Source organism: Pelecanus crispus, chromosome 1, assembly GCF_030463565.1.
Source record: "Pelecanus crispus isolate bPelCri1 chromosome 1, bPelCri1.pri, whole genome shotgun sequence".
Taxonomy (NCBI): domain Eukaryota; kingdom Metazoa; phylum Chordata; class Aves; order Pelecaniformes; family Pelecanidae; genus Pelecanus; species Pelecanus crispus.
The window spans coordinates 8,094,052-8,120,976 of record NC_134643.1 but is presented as its reverse complement, the minus strand read 5'-3'; the positions used below and the strand labels follow the sequence as shown (position 1 = coordinate 8,120,976).

The 26,925-nt window shown below is 42.5% G+C and overlaps 1 protein-coding gene across 7 annotated transcripts; it reads right to left on the bottom strand.

Annotated features, from left to right (window-relative positions):
* Window positions 1-700: 700 nt before the first annotated feature.
* On the bottom strand, window positions 701-18,074 carry PRPF18 (pre-mRNA processing factor 18). 7 transcript variants are annotated; one of them, XM_075705001.1, is made up of 11 exons: window positions 17,989-18,074; window positions 16,725-16,802; window positions 16,573-16,599; window positions 13,697-13,801; window positions 11,854-11,967; window positions 9,969-10,115; window positions 8,202-8,270; window positions 6,959-7,099; window positions 6,382-6,453; window positions 3,812-3,967; window positions 701-1,400 (listed from the first exon to the last, which is right to left on the bottom strand). In XM_075705001.1, exons 1-11 carry the CDS (start codon window positions 18,052-18,054, stop codon window positions 1,320-1,322), a joined length of 1,056 nt encoding a protein of 351 aa, XP_075561116.1. In that variant the 5' UTR covers window positions 18,055-18,074; the 3' UTR covers window positions 701-1,319. The 7 variants fall into 7 exon arrangements, with proteins under 7 accessions (XP_075561116.1, XP_075561133.1, XP_075561105.1 ...); XM_075705018.1 differs by lacking the exon at window positions 6,959-7,099; XM_075704990.1 differs by lacking the exon at window positions 16,573-16,599.
* Between the last annotated feature and the right edge of the window lie 8,851 nt (window positions 18,075-26,925).

Sequence of the window (26,925 nt, the reverse complement as noted above, 5' to 3'; positions counted from 1 at the left end):
ACCCTTCACCAGCTTTGTTTCCCCTCTCTGGACACGCTCCAGCACCTCAATGTCTTTCTTGTATTGAGGGGCCCAAAACTGGACACAGCATTCCAGGTGCGGCCTCACCAGCGCCGAGTACAGGGGGACAATCACTTCCCTGCTCCTGCTGGCCACACTATTCCTGATACAAGCCAGGATGCTGTTGGCCTTCTTGGCCACCTGGGCACACTGCAGGCTCGTGTTCAGCCGGCTGTCAAACAACACCCCCAGGTGTTGCAGCAGCCGCTGCAATGACCAGCAATTTGTTTGGAGCTTCACCGTAGGTCCTAGAAAGGCCTCCTGAAGAGAAGGACATGTTAACACTGCTGCAGAGGCACTGCTGTTCTTGTAATCAAAGGAGCGCATGATTTCAGCCTAAGATTTTCAACCAGCACCACTAACAAAGTTTCACTGTTTACACAGAACTAGGCATCGTCGTTTCTCTGAGTTTCTTTGCCATTCCCAGTCAAGATGCACAACGGTAGAGATTTGTGCTGCTAGAAATACTGTACGTGGTCATGGGAGGTCCTAATTATTTTCTCTGCAATGCCCAGCGGACTGAAATTTTCTCCAGATGTATAAAAATGGGATTTGAAAGCCTCAAGAGCCATAAGATTACTTCCCCCAAGCCCAGAAGGTTTATATTAAAAATGTCGTTACCAAAAAAAAAAAAAAAAAAAAAGCCAAATCAGATATATTCAAGATCAAAAACTCTTTGCACCAAGACTGGCTGTATTTTTTAGCTGAGAAATATAGAAACTTTTTTTTTTTTTCTCCTGATAAATACCACATGAAAGATTAGCCATTAAAGTCTTCATATTTACAGAAATAACCAAGATTCAGATTTGACTGCTTCGCTCTAATCATCTCCCCACATCGGTCTCCAACGGGAAAGCAGCCAAAAAACTCCACATACGCTCCTTGCGGGGCTGAGTCTCACCTAAAGCTCTATGACACGGGAAACAGTTCAGTCTGTACAGTTCCCTGAATAACAAATTGAAATAAAAGCAAGGGTCATGCTCATTGTCCCCCAGTCATTGTCCTGGTCATACCCTCTTCAAAAAAAACAACCCCCCCTCTTCTGTACCTTGGATGTGTTCAGTGTAAAGCATAGATTTAAAACAAAATCTAAATACAGGGTGCTCATAAAAAGGAAGCTGTAGAAGTCTGCTGCTTTATGCTTTTTTGCAAAGCGCACCCTAGGTTCCTGTTGGTGTTAAAGCACAAACTCTGTCTCTTCAATCCTCTCTGGGTCTTGGAGATCAAAATATGAGTCACGCCTTGGACGCTGCAGAGCCTCATAAAGCATTGTACTCCACACATTTCGATGGGTCTGTTGGGAAGTGCTTCTGGCAAATGGTCATGAGCCTCTTCAGCCCCTAGGAATTAACAAAACAAGGACAATTCTGTAATAAAACTGCAGCTGTCAAACAAACTTAACAGTCTGCAGTATTTTTAAGCTTAACAAGAAGAATTCAAAATAAACAGCTGCTATTTTGGGGTTGGTTTTTTTTTTTTTAGTTGGTTGGTTTTCCAGTTTTGAAGTTTTATGAATCTTTCTGCTGGCAAAGTGCCAAGTTATCTCCAATATTAGAGGAGTCTGTGGCATAACAAAAGAGAATACAGATTGAGGCCCTCATGACAGATTCATAGTGAAGGATCACAGTAATGCTTTAATCCCTCTTCCCTACCAATGGAGAAAACAATACTATCACAATAAAAGATATTTAAAAGAAACCTGAATATTAAAAGTAATTCGTAGAGCAAAAAGCAATTTCTGACACCAAAACAAGCTGCACAGCTATGAAAAGAACTGAACAATTTCTCTGGAGGAGAGGTTTCATTCCTCCCCATGGTGGCACCATACCTGACCTACACCATGGAGGCAAACTGAAGAAGTAATCAAGAAGAAAGGCAGACTGTCAACTTTTCTCTTCAGTTCTTTCAAGGCATTGATTGCCAAAAAACAATGTGACAGAAACCCTGTGATTATTTTCTTTCAAGTCACACATAAAAGTTTAACAAAGAAGAATTAAAACTGCTGTGGCAGTAACGTAATTTAGCAATACACTGTACTCCAAGATGGCCGAATCACGTGCCTGTTACTAGACACTCACAAAGATGGCTCCTCACCGAAGGGAAAAATGATTCATCGGAGCATGCTTTGGCCTCTTCAATGCAGGCAAGTCTGGAAAACATGTCCTAGCACCATAATGACTCCTTGTTTGGGATGTTATGATCCCAGGTTCGTTGTAAATCAGAAACACGTTAGCTTCATGTAACTGCTGGAAGCGCAGATAATATTCCATGCTCCAGTTTGAACCAGACTAGCTAAACAAGACCTGGTATTTAAAACCAACATGGAGAACAAACACGTTTAAAGCTACTGAAGTGCCAAGACAGAGGTAAGTTGTGTGATTCAGAAGCACAGATATGAAATTCACAGCGGGAATATGAACACGAAGCTTTCCTTGACCAACAGAGGTAACCTCAAAAGCAGATGAGGGACAAACCGATCCTATACCCTACGACAAACTGAGGAACTCCATGCACTATCTTCCAAAGGGCATGCTGAGAGATCAAGCAACGCTATAGAGTAGAGATCTTTCTGCTAGAAGAGTGGCAAGTGGACACAGATGGCCAATTATTCACCAAAGTTGGAGAAGAAGCATTATGACCACATTGAGGACCACAACAATCTTCCTTCAGAATCCAAATTCCTTTTTTAACCACAGACTAACAACAAAACTGTTTGGTTCAACATAAGCTATTTCATCCATTAAATACTTCCAAGCAAGTATTACACTAACGGGAGCTTGCCTCTGAAGATGCGTAATCCACATGCCAATTTTCACCTTACAAAAGGATGGGTCAAATTTAATTTGTTGGCTCTGTGTCTGGAGCTTCCTCTGACTTCACAATGATATTTTCAAAGGTTATGATATTAAAAACCATAGCTGTAGAGGTTATAAAGGTTATACTTGCAGCCCCAATACAAAGAGACTCAAGGTAGAAAGAGAAGTTGCATTTTACAAGCAGTCTGCTTGCAGACACCTGCAGAAGTTGAAAAGCAACAGGAGTCATTCTGCCACAGCAGCAAGATCCTGTCAGAAGCTCTGAGCTCCACGATGCTGCTCTGGAGGCCTCAGAGCTAAGCCAGAAGGGTCTTTATCTCAATGAAACTGCAACTGGCAAGAGGCAAATACATTTACCAATACAAGGAGAGAAGATCTGTCTCTTCAGACCTGTCCTCCACCCATTACGCTGAAACATCGGAGAAGAAAAACACCACTGCTATTAACTCCACAAACAACAGAAGTTCATGATGTGAGTATGAATATGCATAGGAGGAACTGAACCTGGAATTTTGAGCCCACACTGTTAAAGAAACATGTCTGAAAAATGAATGTATTTATCTAGGTATAGAAATAGTCAGAAGGACTGTATTCCATGGCATTAAATTCCACACATGATGTTAAAACCATGAGTTAAGCAGTGAAGGAACTCAGGAGAATAAAACAAGCCTTCACAGCTACTTTGGTGTTCATACAGGATCACAATAGTCAAGATGTAGAAAAATCCATTAGACTCCGTTCCCAGCCCAGCGCTGAAGAGCCTTCAGGTCCAGCATGAGCCACCTGTTAAATGGATGTTATGCTTGACCCAAACTAAGGCAACTGTCCATTTCTAGGACCTTTTTACGACGTCACCTGTAACTATGAAACCAGTATTTCTCAAAGATCCCCTAACTTCAAAAGCAAAGCTGTTGCATTTCTAAAGCTAACGTTACCTGAATATACTTCCTTTGAGTTTCATCATTGAGAACGTGGGCTACGTGCTTGGAGAAAATCTTTTCACGACCCGTTCGAGCGTGGATGCCAACCATAGTGACACCAATAGGCCAGGGAGCATTTCCAATAGCCATCTGAAGATAGGCGTCGTTTGCCTGAAGGAATACAGCACATGCACACTTAGCAAACAGAGAGGGCATCAGAAAGCAGAGCATTTTTGCATTGCCTAGTACAACACCACCACAGATTCTAGTCTCTCTGAATCGGGTTTCATTGCACAATATTAGCCAATTTTCCAACACACCTTCCTAACACGATTCATGTTTATGCTGAACTCTGAAGGAAGCAAGGGCTATGGATTTTACCTGATGAAAGCAAGCACTGGATAAGGCAGTCTAATATTGATTGAAACTAAAGTTTACTGGGACTACTTTCAGCTCAGCCTTCTCGGGTTCCCATAAGCTTTTCTGCTGTAATTACCTTTACAACCCTTGCCATTTTGGTTGCAGACTAGACCAGGGAGCCTGCCCGTAAGCGCAACCCACTGCAGGCCCACGTCGTGTGGGCAGAACTGAGGTCACCCGGTACAGAGTGCGCTGGGGCCTGACAGCTTTCAGGGAGAGAAGCGAGCTTCCAATGAGGGTTAAATAAGCACATCTGTAACAATGTGCTTGAACAGAGCAGTAGCAGCAGTAAATTAATCTGAAATTTCCCTTAGCAGGTCCCATTTCTTAACATAAAGCTGTAGCAGACAGCATCCCTAAGGAAGAACATTGATAAAACTTGAAGTGAAAATGAACAGAAAGAAAGGGAGAAAGGAAGAGAAGTACAGAGCTTAAAAAAAACATGACAACTGAGAACCAGGAAGCGAGGGGACAGACACATATATGCAATTACAGAAACACGGCTTCAAGAAGGACTTGGAGCAGGACATTCCCCCACTGTTAGGGAGCAGCTACAAGACTCACTGATAAAGAGTTAATTTATCACCTCCCATTTAGAGACTATTCAGTAAGTAGCCATCATGACCAGTGGGTGCAGTTTCTTCCCATCGGGCAGTGAGCAAACTGGGAGGTGAATAATGAACAAGGCAGGGGGTTGCAGACAGAGCTGAGAGTAAACCTGAAGAAGGGACATAACTTTGCCTTCACCTACGTGAGGCAGGATCTGAACAGCCTTAGTCACATACCTACTTACTGCCTTAATTACGGTTTTGTGATGAAACACAGTATGTGAGCATGCAATTAAAGACCCTTCCAGGACTGCCACAAACAGGGTTAATTAAGGTTGACTGGACAACTTGCATCCTGGCATTTGCCTACCGTCACATGCGGATTTCAAAATTTAAACCTTTCGAGCATTTCATCTAACAAACAGTAAGAATTTGTGGCTGACAGTATTCACTAGGCTGCACAAAGCAAAAAAGCACAGAAGACAACAGCAGGCAAAAAGTGACAATTCTCTTCAGAAGCAAAATGGAAAAGGACATGAGTATCTTTAAAAGCACAAGGCTCGTTAGCCTAATGAAAAAAAAAAAAAACCCACCACCTAAAACTTCCAAATGTGTACTCAACTCCTCCAAAATCAGTCTGTGAAGTTTACACAAAGCCAAGCACCTCCAGGAGAAAGCGGCACAGTGGATTACCCCCCAAGACAGACCACATTCCCACACACTCACTACTTTGTTTGAGAAGGCATTGCAAAGGGAATTTCAACATATTGGTGACAACCAAAAGAAAACCAAAATGCCCCGAAACAAAACCCCACTATCATACATCCCACACTTCTAGTTCTACCTTCAAATTATTTGGATTAAACTTGGCTTAGGCCATCTGAAGTGTTTTCAATAATAAAAGCAGGTTTGCTTGCTTACTTTACAAATTATCCCAAGTCCTCACAAGAATAAGAAGAAATACTAGAAATTTAAAGGCAAAGCATGGCTCAATTTCCTCTGCATACACAAGCTGCTTAAGCAAATGCTATCAATATTTGGGTTCCACTTCTGAAGGCAGCTACAAACAAAACCTAGCACTGCCTTTGATCTTGTGTGCCAAAGGACTTCTGCCTCCTCCAGTAAGCGTGCTTTGTCCAAAAAACTTTCCATTATCTTACCTCAACCTTACGAGGCCAGCTAATGTGAACAGAGCCAAAGAAAGGGACAGTGTCTCATATTCAACAACTCAGTTCACCTCAATTAATTCCTAATTAGTTAATCAACACCCTATTACTATTAATTCAATACCGTCATTTAACCTTACAGTATCAGGTTTCCCATACAGGATTCCTCTGCAACTTAATATAACCATCTCTGAAAAAAATTCTCTTCGTGCTTGCAAAGCTCTGCAGTTTCATCAGCCTCAAAAGATCTTCTGACAGGCTGTGGATCAAACACTACCTGGAGCCTAGCCCTTAACAGCCATTTTTTCATTTTGTTTGAATATATGTTGTGTGTATTTCCAACTAGGTATCTTCAAAATGCAAAAAAAATGGGAAATATTGAAGTAATCATGAACTCAATCTATTTGAACCAGACAGCCTGAACACACCAGAAGAGTGCAAACAAACATACCTTCACATATTCTCTTTGCAACATGAATTTAATAATATCTGTTATTGATTCTTTGATGTCTGCAGGAAGTGTCTACAGGAGAAGGGGAGGGGAGGGGGAAGAAAAAAAAAAAGACATCTTTACTTCAGAATAGCAGCTCAGGAAAATCATCATACTCAGCATTTATACAAAGTTTAGCACCTACCCTAGCTTGAGGACTTTACCAAAGGAAAACATCTTCGTTATTTAGATGAAGGATATGAAGCAAGAGAGATTAAGTGGTTACACCTAGTAGCTAGTGGCAAAGTACAAAATACAATCCCAATTCTCTATCATGTTTGCAGCCCAATGTACAGGTGATACATAAAGCAACACCTGGAAAAGCAGTGGGTAGGCAGAAGTATTCACTGGTCAAGATAAAAAAAAAGTCAGAACTGGGAGTCACGGGCTCCAGACACAGAAACCCTGACCAACTCACTTATCCTCTCTTCTTCAGTGAAGATAACATTACCTTAGGAAAGAGCACTAACCACTGAGTACTTGGAAAGCAGAAGTTAAAGTCAGTCTTACAGGACAGTGACATTTAAAAGTGATTCACCCTTTTCCGAAGTTTTCTGAAGAGTGGCCTCAGGTACGATTCTGTCTGCTTTTGAGTGGCACTGTTCAGCTTCCCCTGTACTCCCCGTTTCACGTAGTCTTCTCTGGCATTCAGCTCCTTAGCCCAAACTCCAAGAAGAAACTGTACGAGGAACAATCAAATTTGTATGATAGTGCCATCTAGTGACATCCTCGGCAAAAAAGATGGGAACAGTGGTTTAAGCCACCATGGCAAAATGAGTTTTTCGGAGAAATCTGAATTAAAAAGGCAAGAAACCTCTTTCAGAAGGATAGGCAAGGAGGGATAGGAGCAACCCTCCCATCATAAGAACATGTGGATGAGGGCAGAGCATGTATAAAAAGGTGCATATAAAAAAAAAAAAACCAAGAAAACAACATAGGTATCATGGCAAGGGAGGATGGGGTACATAAAAAGAGCAGAAATCTAAGTAGAAGACGCTGATGTTTCAGGGCAATTTTCGCAAAGAAGCCTAAGGAATGGTGAAGATCACAGTGAAAATTCAAAACACCAGAAGGCAAACACGTCAAATGTACCTTCTCTCCACCTGGCAAACAATATTTGAGCTTTCTTTTTCTGACTGCCCAGCCCAAACTATATTAAAATGCTGATGTATCTTATATACACAAATAAAAGCTTCAACTCATGCTGTGACTTCTGATCATCACAATAGTTACACAGGGACCAGCTGATTCAAATGAGAGGCAATACAGGCTTCTTGCCAGGAAACAAGGAAACAATTTTCTACTATCCACTTGAACCTGTTTCCTTAGCAAAGCCAGTGGACTTCCTTTAAAATTATCTTATTTCACGTAACAGTACCAGGTGACATTTCATTTCAGCTTGCACTGTTCCTGGGGAAGGGAGGCAGGGACTCCTCAGAAGTTTTTAATGCCATAGTAGTACACAGAAGCAACTACATACAACTGCCTCAATTACCATATGGAAATCAAACCCATATTTATTTTGTCTGGAAAAGTAGGACCAGATTTTGAAGAATGCTGCTCTCCCAACAGCTCTTTCCCAGGTCTAGCAGAAGTCACTACTGTTACTATACCAAGGCTGTGGAGTACCAAGCATTTAAAAAACCCCACATCTTAAGCATAACGCATGAGTTTTTCTCTCCAAGCAGCTGAAACCATCCCTTCTATTCACAAAATGTATCTGCATTGCAGTAGAAAATATGACACAGCTACAGAATAATTAATCTATTAGATTTTGTTACCTTCAAGAACTTCGTTATGATGTCCATATCATAGTGATCATCACCCCGTCCTAAGGATTCTCCCAAAGCCTAGAACAGGAGAAAAAAGGCAATTATTTCCACGCTGTCTAGAAGTTTGCCAACACCACCACAGCACAGCACGATCCGCTGCATCATGAACTGTAACAAACCCCACCAGTAATCCAAAACACTAGTTAGGAAACAGAATGAAACAGCTATATATGCCACTGAGATTCATTAATGTATTAAAAACTTTTAAGTCAAAAAGCCAATACGATTATTTCTGAAAACTCAATGCAACAGTAATTTTTCACTCATTAACTACTAAATTATTGGCATAATTAGCAGCTGTCTGACAGCACTGTATTAAGGGGAACTGTGGGTGCGCTGCATTTATTGAGATCCCCAAAGCCATCTCAACCTAATTATTTTGTTAAGCTCTTTCAATTCTCTGATGTACTGAGGCTTTTTACCATTTCATTTAATTGTAACTGTGAAATTGAGGGAACAAATCTCAAAAACCAAAAAACCAAAACCACAAATAACCCCAGTATTATGCTCCAATACTCTAGCTCCCTGCCAAAACCTTGAAATTATTAATACTAACAGCAATTTTTAGAAACATTTTCTAGAAGGTATAGTTGGATTTATAATCTGTTTCTGTTGTTCTCATATTTCCAAAGTGAGTTTTATTTAAGAAGTCTCCTAGATTTCGAACCCAATTCAGTGTAAGGCTTTATGCTCAAAGGAATGCAGTTAAAGTAGCATAAAATTAAGACTGCAGTGTTTTCAAACTTTTCAGAAAAAGATAACTTTCATGGCCCAAACCAAGCCTGCCCTACTACCCCAAAAAGGGGATAATTAACAGACCGATAAAATGCAGTCCCATTACAACTGATATCCATTCTGGTACTACAGTTATTTTAAACCACAACCCATGGTACCCTAACAAAAAAGCCAAAGACTGTCTCCTAATAATAATGCATTAATTTAAGCTTTCAGTTGTAAGAGATTATTTCTTAAACACATTTTCGGAGGGATGTTATGAAGATGAACTCCTGCAAAGAGTTTTGAAGATTAAGGGTAAAAGTCTTCAGCTCAAGTTAATGTGATTTTCAAAACATTACCCTAAAATACCAGGTGCTGAATGCATTTCATAGCACTCATTCTCCACTCACACAAACACCAGGGTATTCTTTCAGAACACAGTAGTCATTTGCACTGAAGTTTGAGACACGCTGTCTCTGCACGTCTTGTACTTCCTGTGATCTGCCTACTTCTGATGTCCACTTCTTTTTTTTGTCCCAGATATTTTTATTCCAAACATTCTTTCTGTATGTCTATTTTTCAGAGTCCATCTTTCTGGTATAGGGAAAATTCATTGGTACTAAGCTTATTACCCTCTCAAATACTGATTGGAAAGGCTTTAGAATTTATGACCAGGTAAGGTGTTTTTACTAATTCTCTACTTTTAACCCCCCTGCAGAGGAATCCTAACTGTATCACTTTCCTTGCAGGCAACTACTGCCCCCTTTTTGATGAGGTGTTGTAAACAAAGACCACTTGGGTTCTCACATGTGGAGACACCTATGGTGCAACTCAAGGCTCCAAAACCTAAATTTCCTAACAGACCGTATTTAAGGATACTTCAGAATGCCTAAGCTAGATGTTGAAAACTAGATAGCTTTGTCTAAACAATCCTGAAGCTTTCTCACAACAATATACAACATCTAAAAACCCCTTAATTAAAATCTACCCACCACTTACTTCCAGTTCTTCAATAGTAGTATTCTCCTCATGGACTTTCAAGTCATTCTGTGAGTCATCATCTCCTGCTTCTTGGCCGCCTACAATTTCATTCAGATACTGCTGGTCAATCTTATCCAAAGCAGCCTTCAGGTCATTTCTCAGGCCCTGGAAAAGATAAGAAATGACTAATTTATAAAAAGACCTCAAGTAAATAAAAGCAGTTCAGTACTGTCACTGTGAGCGTCCAACTTCTGTTTAAGAAAAGCCAAATTCTATAAAAACATGCATAAGGGTTTAGCTTTGTTGTCTGAATTTAAACTGAATTCAAAGAACAGTTTCTGGATTGTTCTGACTTAACAAAAAACAGGTACATGAACTTCTGCAACGTTCATACCTATGAAAAAGACTTTTTAACCATATTTTCACCAGAAAAGCATGAAGGACTGAATCAACTTCTAAGACTTTCTTCAAGACATTTTCTCCAAGCAATGCACTGAACCACCCCAAAACAAACAGAAAACACACCATAACCATCATCAGCTCTACAAGTCTTCTCATCTGCCCTGAAAAAAGCTGTAAATATGGTAAGTAACACTCCTTCAGAACTGTCACATAAAACATTTATGTAGTTTCCCTTTATTATCTGTGATTTAAACAAAGCAGAACATTTTACATAAAGTGTTTGAAATCCCCTACTCTAGAATAGGTGATTAAAAAAAATTAGAATCAGTTTGAAATCATAAAGTCAAGAGCTGCTTTTAAATAGAACAAGAAACCCTGCTTAGTCAGTTAGAGGACTTGCATTCTTATCTTGAAACATAAAATATAAAGCTCTATAAAGGAGTATGACATTTCTTACCGTAAGATAAATTCAGCCACTCCACTGGGAATAGATATGCACAGTTATTTCCCCTCTTCCATCATCATACTTGACTGTCTGGAGCATTGCTATTAATCATTTAGTAGTCTAAAAATGTCTGAACCACTAACTGGTTATAGTGATTATCTACATTTTAAGCAACATGTAGCAATGGGAGTGACTGAAACATGTAAAAGAAAAAAATGTAAAAAAATCCAACACAATCCTATTTCCTCATTATTTCCTAATACTCCTACTACTGTCATTGATGTCACTGGAGGGGAAGCTTTCGTTAGCAGATTTTTTTTTAAAAATATTTAGATCTGTTTATGTTTTTTTAAAAGACTTGAACAGGAAAAGGCTTTCCTTTTCTGGGCAGCCCCAGCAAAGACATTTCAAACAATTCAGTTTGCCACAAGTTAGGGAAGAAAATCCAAACCTGAAATGCATCTCCTCTCTTAACTGATCAATTCTTAAGCCAAAAGGAATAAATCAGTAAACTATGATGTAGCTTTTAGTCATTTTTGGAATCAACAGCTGCTTTAAAGGCAAGGCGGGAAAATCAAGTTACCCTAACAAATTCTAGCTCTAGAATCAAATGATTTGAAAAAATCATTTACATAGCAGAAAGACGGGATGCAATCCTCCTCTGTCTTACCCGTACCTTCTCAGAGATGTATATGATCGTAAACACAGGATAGTTTTAACAGCAAATGACTGTCTTCTCTGCTGGTTAAAGAGCAGGTAACAGCACAGGCTGGGGAACCACTGCCACCTGGAGGCCCCTTTTTCAACCGAAAAGGCCTAGGAGGTTTCTAGGGTTGAACTGTGTAACACGAGGAATTGTAATTGTGCACAGAACGATGACGTTTAACATGCTCTCCCAGGCAATAAATGAGACGGAGCAGGTATTTCTCTTTGCTCTGTACTACCCCTCCCTCCTAAAAATTAACAGTTACTGAAACCGATTTGCTGTAACTTTTATAGGGTTCCTCACTGGTTATCCCACTACAAGTAAGTTAACTAATAACTATCCAGTCTTACCTTGTTCACTTCAGGTGCAAGAATTTCTATCTTCCTCAGACGTTGAAATGCATCATAATCTGTTTCTCCAAAGAGTCTGATCGGCTCACCTCTCTCTCGTAACCTCCTGATTACCTGAAAAGAATCAAAGCATTCCCTTACGCAAACTCATAAAGGAAGCAAAATAAAATCCAGAACGACAGATTTATTTACTTTGCTTAGAATAACAAGCTAGGCTGGACTGCAGAGGAAATTGCAGTATTTTAAGCAGTAGAAAAATGTTCCAGACTCTTTACAATCTAAATATAAAACTCCCACGGTATTTCAGTGAAAGGTCATTCCAAATATTACCAATCTAAATTTTGCATAAAATCCCAAGCTGTTTGGTATAGCCTAACTTCTTCCTGCTCTGACTTGTTTAAACAAATACGCAGAAAACATCCCTCTGGTAGAGTTTAAAAAACGTTTTCAAAATCACAAAGGAACTTGACGATAATCTCACTCACCTACTTGTCTAAGGCAATAAAAATACTCCCTAACTACGCTGCAGGTTGTCCCAGCACATCTGCGAGACGATTTGCTGAAAATTCTCATCCTTAAGCATTTGGTAAGTATTAAGTCCCATAATCTAACAAGACGGTTACTGTAGAAGTACATATAACAGAGGTGAAAAAGCCTCCCTCAACTGATTCGCAAAGTTGTGGGCAGAGCCAAAAACTGAACTTTATTCCCCTGACTCCTTATCTCAGGCATTACTTGCTAAATCTCTTTATGCTTACCATTATTTAGTGTATCAAGCAATAGGCTTACTGATACATGAATCACCATACAATACTCTGGTGACCAAGAGAAGGGCTTACCCTACACCTCATGCCGCCACTTCGTTATACCAATAGACTGGGTGGACAACAAGGAACTAAATGAACTGAGACATTAATTTGTTCATCCAGTTCATACAGTCTTGCTGTATGTTGGCAAGCATTTGACTTGCAAATGCATCACAAAACCAGGGGTGGACAGAGTGCTGGCATCGCAACAGCTAAATCTCGACCACTACATGCATCCAGGTAGATCAACAGCAGTGAGACACCGCGCATTACGCAGGACATACAGACCAAACCTCAAACCAAACATGAAACCAACCGCCCACGGTACAAGTCCTGTGATACACTGCTGTAAAAAACAGTAAGTATCTTGCAAAATTAAGGGGACGTGACATCCTTGGATGATCTCAGCTGTCAATTTCAGTATTTCCAAGATTAGACTTTATTCCGTACTTCTGGGCCTCCTGCTTCTCTTCTGCTTTGTGGTATAGATCTGTTTGTGAACTCACATTCACGTAGGTATTTGTATCCTTAGAAAGGACAGAGAACACAGCAGCTGCTCTGGCTTCGGGACTCTTTCTTCTAGAAATCAAGGTGAACTTCCAAAACTTAGTTTCTATATTTGGATTCAGACCAATGAGCTACAGAGAAAAGAAGCTGGGGGAAAAAATAATCTTGGAAAAAGTCAGCATGCCACCTTCAGCATTATCCAAGGATAATACTGATATTCAGGGTACTATTCTAGAAGTCATCTGAAAGAGCTGTAAAATGTTACAGCACATCTGTGCACATCCATATGACAAAGAGGCTCTAGGCTCTACCCATCTGTACCTCCCTACGCATTCAACTGAACAGCAGATCCTTGATGAGTGAAGATGATCATTAATTGTTGACTGTAAAAACGGAGACTTATTATTTAATACAAGCTGCCATAAAAAGTACAGTTCACTGGGGGGGAGGGAAACAACCCAGCCTTAACAAGAAATTTCAGATGCATTTGCTGTAAACTAAAGTAGTCTGTTTACGATGATTGATTTTACCTCCTGTCTGGAAAGGGTCATTGGTAACTTTTCTTCTGCCAGTTCGAGTTCCAGCACTGGATTTGACGAAGTCAGTGGTTTCTCCTCCTCTTCCTGCTGCTGTACCTACATTCAAAAGACATAGTTACTAACGTGCTGATGGAAATAAACCCATATATTGATACCAATGTAAAGATACAGAATTCTGGAACACAGATTTTAATACAACAATATAAACCTTTAGTTCCATAGTTTTTATTGTCTATAAACGAATTTCACAGAACAATAAAAGCTTTTAGAAGTATCAGTATTTAACTAACACTTCTGCAGGTTGCAGGAAGCACTCTACAGCAAATGGAAAGGACAATTGTTAAAGTTTGGCAATCACTTTAGCAGGCAGATGTCAGCACTGGTGCCAAAAATAGCAAATCCACCCTCTGCCTGTTGATTCCTGCCCCGGCTCTATCCTCCTTATACATGCAAAAGCATTTGCATTGCTATGTGATGAACCAGATTGGGGAAATGATTCAAACAGAAAATAATCAGGCAAACGCAAACAAAGGTACCCTTCCCAGCCCACTGAACCTCCTCATCCAGCTCACCAGGTGTAGCACATGCATGGACACAAGGGCAGAAATGAAAACCCAAGGGCAGGGAGAGAGTGGGGCTGCTTCTTTTGGTGGCAGCGTCAGCTTAAAATGTCTATTACCCACAGCTTCAGTGAGCTGAGTACAATTAGCAGTGGTCCACAGTTTCTGCTGGGTTTTGAGAGATGCTTGTTTAAGGTAACGCATCTTTCTCACAAGCTTGCCATAGTTTCTTGCAGGTTGAAAAAAACCCATAAAAACCTACGACTCCTCATAGGGATACGATCTCATTAATCTCCTCTTAATCTAAAAGAAGGTCCCTGAATCAAACAGAGCTTTCCTTCCTCATTACTCAGTATTTTAATAATGCAAAACAACTCTTTGATCAAAGTAACTTTGAAACGGCAGTCATGTAACTACAGTTCCCTTTATAAGCTCAAATTTGACACTTCTGACAGCATGATGGGATTGCTGTCGGTAATATTCCTATATTAAGGAAACATTTCCAGTACTTACTCACATCTTGGTTTTTTCCTAGATTCCTTATTAAAATTTATTTCCTTTCCTTTCTTGCTAAAAGGGAAATGCTCCACTTAATCCTACAGCACCCTGCAGCATTCTCTGTGCACAGGCAGTACATTGTCATTTCCAGTCTGTGTTCGTGTTGATCAATTTGATGAATGTACTAGATAGATTTTCTAAAGCAGCTTTTCTATTCTTTTAGGCCACTGTGCCAGTCTTGCACTCCAGTGTCAGTGACTCCATGTGGATTTAAGGATCCACCCCTGTGGCTCCAGCTACAGGATTCAGCCACAAATCTGTATTCAATGCTATGCTAGCAAACACAGAAATCAATCCTATAACCACAGGTGTTTGGAACGAGCAAGGGAAGGACAATCAAATCAATGCTTAACACATAAAGGGAGGGGAAAAATAAAACTTCCATCGATGCAGGAAAGGGGAATTGACAGGGGACAGAAAATATGGAAGAACTGTGTAAAAAATATATATATAAAAAGAAATACACTCCCGTGGCAGAAGGATACGTACAAATTTTAACTTACAAACATTCTTGAAATCATAAAGAGACAGCAGCATTGGGGGAAAAAGATTTGATCCGTTCTGTCAGCTGGACTCCAAGTTACAAGCAATATCTTTACCACAGTTATTTTGGTTTCAGTGTTTCTTTTTCAAGCAAGTCAAATTATTACAACTCATTAGGTCTAAGCAAAGCAAAAATGCACCTGAATTTAAAAAGAAATCAGTCAATATTCTACATGTTATTAATGTAGTAAAGATCAAATGCAGAAATCTGGGAGGCTCTAAAAAGGTACTAAATTTAAAGCAGCAACTTATTTTAAAACCATTTTCAGGGTTACATTTCAAACCAAAACTGGTGCTGCAGCAGCACAGATAACAGCATTTTAACCGCCACGTAAGGCTCTGAAGAACTCAAGCTAATGCTCAAAAAGCATCACACAGTCGCTTCCACTTGGAAGAGCGACTGGATTCACAGAATGCTTTCTCATGACTATAGGCTGCATGTGCCAAGAATCGTTTTGGCATTGATGTTCAAATATTCTACAAAGACATCAAGGTTTCAGAATAAGTCACTAACTGGGTAAAGTTCAATTGAAAACAAAGCTCCTACTTGTGCCCAGTAACAGCAAACGAGATTACGAGCCTCTGTCTTCCACAAGGGAATGCATACCCCTTCCCATACATGTATCATCAGGCAGGCAGGCAGACACACACACTTGTAAAAGAAAACAACATTCTTTCCATTTCAGTAAACTATTTCCCTGACACCATTACAAGGCAGATAAAGCCTTCCAGATCACTCATTTGTTTCAAAATGCACCCTAGGTTACCAATTGTTTTCTAGTATTTTGCCAGCAAGAAAACAAATGCTGTTGTTGCACTCTTTCAATGCTGGATGGTTGATGGCCAAAAACCAAATACAAATATATACTGTATGAAAGTTAGCACATCTTTTTAATATGCGCCCACGCTATACTGATTTCTTTTGGACATTTTGACAAGACCGTGGAAATTATCTGCATGGATAAAGTTATCTGAATGTATCCATTTTTTCCAATAAGAGGGGGAAGGTGGCTACATCAGATCCAGTATTCATGCCTAACAGCACAATTTAAAAAGAAAGGAAGACAAGCTTTGATCCCAAGCCACTTCATGCTTTCCACAAAAAAATAAATAAAATAAACAAAAGCCAAACCATAACACAAACTTAAGTAGCTGTATATCATGCATATGTTTTCCTGCATTGAAAATGGTTTTGGAAACTCATACCTCTCCAGGTGGCTTCTCATTTACAGGCTAATGTATAACATTAACAGATTGAACAAAGAACAACAATTATCATTAACAATATTTATACCATTGATAATAAAATGTAGACTTCAAAGTAAATATACAAATTCCTGGAAGAACAATTACCGTACCTTGTAGCCACATCTCTGAAAGTAGGCCTCCTCTTCTTTTTTAGCTAACTCACTGCGTTTGAAATATTTCTTATTTCCCTAAAAGAGAGGAAAACTGTTAACAGTTTACAGTTTTGCATACTTGGGCATAAGTGGCTCAAACTTCCTTACTTGATTCGGTGAATTCAGCTACATCCTTTCATAGAGACGGCTACATTGTCATGCAAAGGGGACAAGTTGGAAGCACCTCTGAAAATCAGCAATATAGAGTGACTTCACAGCACATATATATAAACAAGCTTGAAAGTACAGTGTGTTCACCAGCGCTTTAAAAAAAAACACGTTTTTTGTCATGTAAGGCCACGGTACTCGTTGGCATAAAGCTTCACTTCAGAAGTGCACAACAAGGCCCAGGCTGGAGTACAAGAGAGTGGTTTAAATATACTGTACAAAACGTGTCATTTTATGCTAAATCAAGGAGGTGGGAGAAATCACCTTTGTACAGAGTATTTTGTATGCTTGTTTGGGGCACCTATGTAGAAATCTGTTTCATGAGGCCTTCCAGAAACACAACAGTTGGCAACTGTGGCCACCCTGAAGCACTTCCCTTCATTAACATGAAATATTCTTTCTTTCTTCATACTTTGCCTGCCTGACATACAGCAGCCTCCAATCCCAGCTCCCTACTTCAACCAGTAACACCAAAACCTAAGCTCAGACATCCACAGAAGCACTCTGCTTTACTCTGGGCGCCGCTAAGCCAACACACTTGGCACACACGCACGCCTGTGACCCTGCTACTGCTATGAATGTTCTGCAGCAGCGGTGAGGAACAGGATCCACACACCCTTCACCGAAGGCGGCACAGACTTTTGTCATTTCTCAGTGCCTGTAATAAATAACTAAACCAGCTCTAAAAGGCAAAGGCACACAGCGAGGCCCCGAAGCCAGGTTGCTTCTGCGCCCCCAATTCTCCGGTGCCCCCAACCCTAAGCACCTCCTGACCCCGCCCGGGGCCGCTCCCCCTCCTCTTCCCCGAACCCTCACCCGGGCCGCTCGTGACCCTCCCAAACCCCTCCCGGGCCGCTCCTGACCCCCCCAAACCCCACCCTGGCCAGCTCCGGATCCCCTTACCACAGCCCCTGTCCCAGGCCGCTCCCGCTCCCCGGCCCGGCCCGCTCCCGCCTCACCCCCGCCCCGAGCCCCCACCTGAGGCCGTTCCCGCCGCCCTCCCCCTCGCCCCCACCCCGGGGGGGCTCCTGGGCCCTGTCCCGGCCGCCCTCACCCCCACGAGCTCCTTCTCCTCCAGCTGCTGCCGCTTCCGGCTGATCTCCCGCTTCAGCACGTCCATGGCGACCCCAGCCGCCGCCGCCGCCGCCGACGACGACAACGGAAGTGGCGGAGCACAACAGCAACGTCACTTCCGGACGGCCGCGCCGCAGGCCGGGCACCAAGGCCGTACACACGGCACGGCGCCCCCTGGTGGCTGGGAGGAGGGGTGGGGGAGGTGGTGATAGTGCGCGATAGTGCGCGACAGTGCGACCGTGCACAGGGGGAGCTGTGAGGGCTCAGCTGCCCCGGGGAGGGCGGGGGGCTGGTCGCCGGCCCCAGGGATGGCATGGCGGGTGTCGGTCCCTTCTCCCACGTAACAAGCGATAGGACGAGAGGAAACGGGCCCAGGTCGCGCCAGGGCGGGTTTAGGTTGGATATTAGGAGAAAAATTATTCACCGAAAGGGTTGGCAAGCTGTCGTGGTTTAGCCCCAGCCAGCAACTCAGCACCACGCAGCCGCTCGCTCACTCCCCCTGCCCCCATGGGATGGGGGAGAGAATCGGAGGAGTAAGAGTGAGAAACACTCCTGAGATAAGAACAGTTTAATAGTTGAAATAAAGTAAAATAGTAATGGTAATAGTAACAGTATAATAATGATAATAATAATAATGATATACAAAGCAAGTGATGCACAGTGCAATTGCTCACCACCCGCCGACCGATACCCAGACAGTTCCCGAGCAGCGATCGCTGCTCCCCGGCCAACCCCCCCCAGTTTCTATACTGAGCATGACGCCATATGGTATGGAATAGCCCTTTGGCCAGTTTGGATCAACTGTTCTGGCTGTGCTCCCTCCCAGTTTCTTGTGCGCCTGGCAGAGCATGGGAAGCTGAAAAGTCCTTGACTAGCATAAGCAGTACTCAGCAACAACTAAACCATCAGCGTGTTATCAACATTCTTCTCCTACTAAATCCAAAACACAGCACTATGCCTGCTGCTAGGAAGAAAATTAACTCTATCCCAGCCGAAACCAGGACACAAGCGCTGGAACAGGCTGCCCAGGGAAGTGGTGGAGTCCCCATCCCTGGAGGTGTTTCAAGAGGCGTCGATGTGGTGCTTGGGGACGCGATGAGCGGCGGGCATGGCGGTGCCAGGTTTGCGGTTGGGCTCCGTGACCTCAAGGGTCGTTTCCAACCTGAAGGATGCCACGAGGCCGGCCACGGGCCCCGAGGAGCGCTTGGGCCCGGCCGCGCGAGGGTGCGGCTGCCGCGCCGGAGGGCAGGATGGCTCCTCGGCGGCTGCCGGCACCAGCCGGTGTGAGGCCTAACAACACCCCAGGGGAAATCACAACTGTTGCACGGACTCCGGGATGCCCTCGGGTGAAACTACACCAGCGAACAGTGTAGGGTTTAATTGCAGGGCGCTCACAAGTACCCCGGTGCTGGCATTAAAAATCACCCGAGAGACGGGAAGGGTTTGCGCTCCCTGTCCCCTGTGCTGTCTGTGCGCTTGAGACGGCGCGTTGGGATTTAAGTGTGATGGCTGGTTTCTGCTTCCTTCAGGCCTAGAGGACTGAGGTAGCTGGTAGGACTGAGCTGAGCTCCTTAAGTGTGTATGTATATCCTGGAAGTAAAAAATACTGCCTTTGTCAGCTTGAGTCCTTGCCACCAGGCATACAGCATTTGTGACACAGGTAATAAATAACATGAAGAAATCATGTCTGTTTATTTACCTGGTTTTGTCCAGCGATTTCCACCCTGTGGCTTGTAAAGTCCAAGAGGTCCAGGAAAAAGCTTTGAAGAATGGGCGAGAGCAGCCGATTCTCACTGTGCTTAAATTCATCAGGACTACACCTTTGCTGGAAACAAAGGCCACCAAATAGTGACGGGTGAAAGTCCCTGTAACTTTAGCTCCTCTGTTTCGCTTAGGAGCAGCCTGGCTGGTGGCAATACTTCTGTCTCCTCCAGCCTCATGCTATGGCACTTGGCAGCTTCTGCCTCCCTAGCTCTGCCAGGCTTTTTTCACCTTTAGGTCCCCCCAGGTTATTTTTTTGCCTTTCCCCATTGTAAGCGCCATTGCTCCGGTAGCTATTTTGGAGGGCTGTAACCGCAACCGGCTGTTCACCTAGGTTAGATAATCTGAGCCATGCACCGTGGCTCGCTCTTGCAGAAAATAGCCCATCAGTTTAAGAGTGTTGTTTAAACCCAGGCTGGAGGGGGATTTAGAAATCATGACCTGCTTTACCTCAGGCTTGAATGCAATCGCTTTGCGATGAGGAAACAGAAACAGTCCTCCTACGCTTTTTCGTAGTTGTTCTAAAAGGAAATTATTTCACATCTGTCAGTGAAAGGATCCAAGGAGGTCTCAGTAGAGAGGCCTGGGGGGACGTGTCCACGCTTGAGTAAGGGCATAAACTGGGAGGCTGTAGGAATACTCTAGTGAACTTGATGGCAAACGAATCTGGATGCTCGTGTCTGAGTGCCAGCTGCCCCCCTCAATTAACTGTAGTGTAGACATAACCTTAGATCTTACTTCATTTCCTGCTCCGGTTTGACATTATGTCTCAGAGACAGTACAAAATGAAGGAGGAAAGCCAGCTCACACACAGTATTCACAAGAATGATGGAGTTACTGTGAGGTGACACCTAAGCCAAAGATCTCCCCATTTATAAAAATCAAACCAAACCAACAAGGGGGCAGGGAGGGGTATAACAGACCAGGAAAGCAGCTGAACACTTTATGTTGGTAAAACAGCTTTGGCTGGGTTTGAAATTAATGCTGTACCTCTAAAAGGTGTCTAAAAGTTCACTAACGATGACACAACCTTCCATGACTGATTTGGTGCCCTTCTTCCAGTACTCCTGGTTCTGTGCTCTCTTGCCTCCAAATCAAGGCATCCTTTAACATAAATCCCCTCTGTGATCAAGACAGTTGTCTTCTCCTGTGGAAGAGAAGTGGTGATCTACAAAGCACAACATCTCTGAAAAGGGTTGCTGTATGTATGCAAATATGTATGTATGTTGGCTCTGTTTTTCTGAGGGCATTCACTAATATTTCCCTGAAGAAGGAAAAGGAAAAAAATATTTGGTGTCATCCATCTTCTCGAGATTTCTCTTTTTGAAGAGATTAGAAAATCTTCTGATGTATAGGAAGTTGTGGTTCCTTCTTTTTCTTTCACCGACAACTCATGAGGAGATCCACTCCAGCTTGCTCTCTGATTTCCAGAACGGCAAATATGTTTGCCTGCTTCGTTACGGATCTCTGGTCCTTTGACTGTCTCCATTCACACACGCTGCTTGGTTGTAGGGTCAATATCTGGAGCAGCCCTTGACGGACAAACTCATAGCGCACATGAAAGCTCACACTGTGAGCTCTGCTCCTTGGACCACACAATGGAAACTGTTCCTCCACACCGCAACAGGGTTTCTCCGAGTCTCCCTTGCTCCAAGGAGCCTTTAGACTGTGGAAACTGCTTAGCAGTGTGTTATGAAAGTGGACAATTCCTTCCCTGTGCCAGTGCCTCATCCATGCAATGACCCTCTTGGTGACATCAGTGCATCAGATATTTTTAACATACGAAATGGATGCTTTTCCAAGCTGTATTTCAAACTATCAATTTGTCATGTATGGCATTACTCTACTCATTAGAGTCAATTAGATCACTCCTATAAATCCTTAGCCTGACTATTTGTTTTCTACTGGTCCTGTTTTCTCTTCAGGGCAATACTGCTGTTTCGGTACCATGATGGCTGCATATTTCTGCCTCACATGTGATTAATAAATGTTATATTTGCTGTCAGGGCTCTGGCCAGGCTGTTAAGCTCTCCCAAAACCACTTGCAGAGTCTTGAGAGTTCACTGCAACTGAGCTTGGGTCTGGAAGCAATAGTGTTATCCGTGTTTTTCCTAGATCCAGGTTTCCACAGACCTCTGGAACAACCCCACAGAGTTAACCACAAAGCTACTTTGAAATAATTCACTTCACAACATTCCATATGAAATCAAGACTGAAAAGGGAAATCTAGAAGTTACTCAAAATCTTGGAACGTTCCTAAGAGCCTTGTAAGTAGTAGAAATTCAATCTTAAAACATACATGAGGTGTTTCATTCTAATTTCTTGATGATTATGTGATTGCTCAGCTTTATCTGCTGCAAGCCAACTGTCAACTTACAGGAAGATTATTGAAGGCAGCTCAGAAATTCGTCGTCTCACTCAAACAACCCAGATGTCATCTATTTGCCAAAGTAGTAAAGCTGATCAGAATGATTTTGGTTGCGCTCAGTTGTTGTATTCAGTTTATATTTAGCTGTTTTCAGGTTGTATTCAATACTTTATAGGTATCCAGTTTCACTTTTCTATTTCATACTAAAACAGAGGAAAACCCCAGCTCAGCCAGCGTACGCTTTCACTTTCACACAGGAGGCAGAACCAATGCCTTGCAGCTGACTGAGATTGCAGAAGGACTCATTTCAAGTAACGCAGGGCACAGATCACTCTTGGAAACCTTTTTGAGATAGGTACATGGTTCCTTTTATTCATCTTCAAAATACTAAAACAAAAAAGAGATTTGATAAAATGGCCTTTATACCATGACTAAATATGTCCACTTCTGGCAAAGGTTGCTCCATATCCAGTCTTACTCTTTTCTTCATTTATTAAAGCAGTCCTTAACTTTTTGGAAGGGATTAACCCATCCAGTTCTCCATTCTCTGCCCCCACGTTTACTTACTTTGTTTACAGGTATATCCAGCTCATCACATCCACAGGTCACCTCCGTATGTGTGACAATTTGTTCAAGGCACCGCTGGTAGCACCTCTGCTAAGGTTTGCAAATTGCACTTCCCTACAATCCTTGCATTGGGGATGTGCCTGTCCCCGCCATTTGGTGAATTTAAGCCACTCATACTAGGCTTGCTATTTCTTATTTACCTTTCAGAACTGCCTCAACAGTAGCGCACAATCTCCAGGAGGTCACAGACTGAGAAACACTCAGCCAGAGGAAAGATCAAGGAAGCAGTTGGGGGGCAGTGCTCCACCATGGGTGTCCAGAAGCCACTGGCAAAGCCAAGGAAAGCTCACAGGTGAGGCAATGGGAGAAAAAAGTTCCCAGCATTTCTATCAAACAAGTCTTCATTAGGGGTAAAAGAAGCAGGTGGCATTTTAATTTGGTTTGCTTTGCTTTTTAAAGTGTCACTTGATTAGTTCTCATGGTAAGTCAGTCCCTACAGTTCCTGTCTGCCAGGACAGACCTCTGTAATGCACCGTTAAAATGCTTAGGAAAGTAGTGGCTGCATATGGATGTTACTGGTTAGTAAGGCTAGTGTGGCTTTTAGAAACATGCTTGAAGTAACTGTTTGAATAACAATTATTCTCTAGTTTTGATAAAGGAATATTTAGGTTAATTGTTTATGTTGTCTAAAGGATGCATAGGTCAATTCCTATCCCAGCAGCTTTATTATCTGTAAAATTGAGGTGGTATAAAACATCATTATTGCTTCTAAAAAGCTTTACATTTAAGAACAGCTAATCATTGCCAACCTGGCTGGTACGGGAGATACCTGAGGAAAATTTTGTTGTTTCAGGAAACAGTATTGGTAACTGTCGTGGTTTAGCCCCAGCCAGCAACTAAGCACCACGCAGCCGCTCGCTCACTCCCCCTACCCCGATGGTAATAATATACAAAGCAAGTGATGCACAGTGCAATTGCTCACCACCCGCCAACCGATACCCAGACAGTTCCCAAGCAGCAATCGCTGCTCCCCGGCCAACCCCCCCCAGTTTCTATACTGAGCATGACGCCATATGGTATGGAATAGCCCTTTGGTCAGTTTGGATCAACTATTCTGGCTGTGCCCACTCCCAGTTTCTTGTGTACCTGGCAGAGCATGGGAAGCTGAAAAGTCCTTGACTAGCATAAGCAGTACTCAGCAACAACTAAAAACATCAGCGTGTTATCAACATTCTTCTCCTACTAAATCCAAAACACAGCACTGTGCCTGCTACTAGGAAGAAAATTAACTCTATCCCAGCCGAAAGCAGGACAGTAACTCAGCCTATGGCACTATGTCATCAGAGCCCCTAATGAATCAGTCCCAAGATGTCACTAGGGAGACCGTGCTCTTTTGACAGCAGTGGCCATTTGTGACTGTTAAAGAATTCAAAACACCTTGCAGGAAAATGATCGTGCTTTTTGTTGTTGTTATTGTTGATATTTCTGTAGATGTTCTTTCTAGCACTTCAGCAGTATGGGGCAAAGCACATTAAGCAGGGAACATACTTACTCTCAGCGTCAGTCTGCACTACAGATATCCAAGCAGCAAAATCTTTCTGGGAAAGATGCAGTAACAGGACTAATCCCTGCAAATGCAGACTGGTTTGTCCAATTCCATGCACTGAGTTTTAGATCCATACAATTGTTTCTCTCCTCAGCCTTCTCCAAAGCAAGGTCTACACTTCACAACCCTCGTTTTTGAGACATTTTCGCTGTATTCAAATTCTAGGTGAATAAACATAACAGAGACACCACCCCCCCCCAATGCCAAACAGATCTCGCTGGATGGTAGAAAAGCTCATAAAAACATCTATTTTTCTTCTATTTTTATATGTACAGAAGATAAATGGTTGAGCATAAAGTATTGTACTTCTAAGTTTGAGTTCATTAGCTTCTATTCAACCCAGGCAAGAAATCTCTCGAAGTTGTTACTAAATGATCATACTTCTGTTGTCAGTTTGATCCCTGCAGGATGTGTCCATCTCAGAGAAAACGCCTGTTCAGGTGCGTTGGCTGCTTCAGCAGAGAAGCCAAGGATTGAACGGGTGATGGAGTCTTCAATATCTACACATCTGTGACGATAAATCCGGGGGGGGGCACATTAATGAAAATGCTGCTGCATGTTCTTACTGCTAAATAAAAGCATTATTTTCAGATATTGTCAGTCTCTGGCCTGACGCAGATATTAAATTCACATAATCTGTCTTTAAAAAGTGCATGTGTGAGTAGATTTTGAACCACATTGTACTTTGCAATGAAATTTCATTTTTCTAGAACTGAAAAGCAGGCAGGTGGTTATGAACGTGTCTTAAGCTATTTCTCCAGCCTGAAATATAAGTACTGTTTGAAAACATTTAGGGAAATAGAACATCTTAGTAGCAGCCGCAGCACCTTTTCATGAATTTATTTTAGCTTGCATCAGTATTCTGAGCTACAGGGACTGTAATTTAGGAGAGAGACTCTCATTGGGAGAGGGGATTGAAGGCGTCGAGGCAGCAGCCCTGTGAGCTGACAGGGATTCTAATACAGCCACAGCAGAAGTTTAGAGAGCAGATCAGAGCAGCTGGGTGGGCTGATAGAGAGGATCAGGGCAGCCCAGAGGAGCTGTAAGAGGATCCAAGTAAGTGGATTAGTAGCATACCAAAGCACACATTACTTTTAGTTTTCAAACTCCCATTGAGTTTAGTGCAAGCATATTTACTAATGTGTGGCAGGAGAAGTAGAAGACGATCAAGGCAGAATCAAGACACAGAGAGCAGCTCCCTGTGGAAAGCTGGAAATGGCAAGAAGGCTGGGCTGGGGAGGCACAGCATAATGTCCCCACATCAGTCTCAGTCAGGACTTAAAGGAGGATGGCTGTTCTCTGGGCTTCTTCACCCTGCAGCCTCAAGGAGCTGTCTAACGTTGCTAAATGCTATTGTTCCTGCAGCCGATTCTGCATTCATTTTCCGTCCATAGCTCCAGTGATTGACTCTTTCCATGGCTGCACTCTTACATCTGCCTTCAGCTGCTGTGACTGAAGCAAACTGACACAAAAATGTAGGTATGATTAGTAGCAAAACCCTCTTTGAACTCTTCCTAGCAGGGGACTCACTGGGCTGCTGGACCCTGAGCTGAGCTTGCCGCAGTTTGTGCCTGTAGTGTTCATCAGAAATGGGACCGCTTACCCTAACTGTGCTCGGGCTACCACGATTAACATCGACTCCTGAACTACCCAAACCTCAAATGTGCCCTTTCCTAGAATGCCTGCCTGGCTTTACACTTCACCTCTTTAGACAGAAGTGGTAGTGATGCAAAGACACACCCAGACTAAGATTTCTAAGCACTGTTACTCTTTATATAGCACAAAACCCAAAGTTCTAGGCAAAATAACAAGCCCTACTCACATTGCCCTCAGTTCCCTTGAAGCATCTTGGGTTCTCAGTGGGAGGCAGGGCAAAATTTGTGCAGCTCATGATTCCTCCATGTTGCTGAGAAGCACAGGACATGCATGTATGTGGGCAGACTTTTTTTACTCTTCCACATGAGCTTTCATAAAAGCATTGTTGAGACCTTTTCTTCTTTATCCTCCAGCCACATCTGTTGCTTAGACCCCTCAGTCTCCCCACCCACTCCTCCCAGAATTCAAATCTGAAAACTGGTTTGTCCTAGGGAAGAGCTAATACCTTAATATCCAATTATCCTACGAGTGTTTGATCAGTGGATGACCATGGAACTTTGACTCTTAGACTACACTGCCCTTCCTTGCAGTCTAGTGCAAGCTACACATAAAATGACAGAGGGGAGGAAAAGCCCAGCCTTACAGTCAAAATGGGGTTTGCGTTCTGATAGAGAAATATACAGAGGGCTTGTAACTGCACACACAAAGAACACTTTGTACATAGATTCAGTTATATTCTTTATTGTTGAAATAGTTCTGGAATGTTTTGGTCTCCCTGAGCTGGCAAACAGCTGAAAACATTGGTCCCTCCTGTAGTTCTTTCTTTTACATTTATATGAGGAAGATAAACAAGCAGCAGAACGGACAAGAAGCCATTTCAAAATAGTGCCCCAAAGTAAAAAAGAGAGTATGTCAAGTACCGTGAGTAAAATGATGCAGGAAGAACTTAAGGTGGAATCAGAAAACAAGTTAAACTGCACTCCTATGCTTTGGACTTCTTCAGGACATCCAGAAACCTA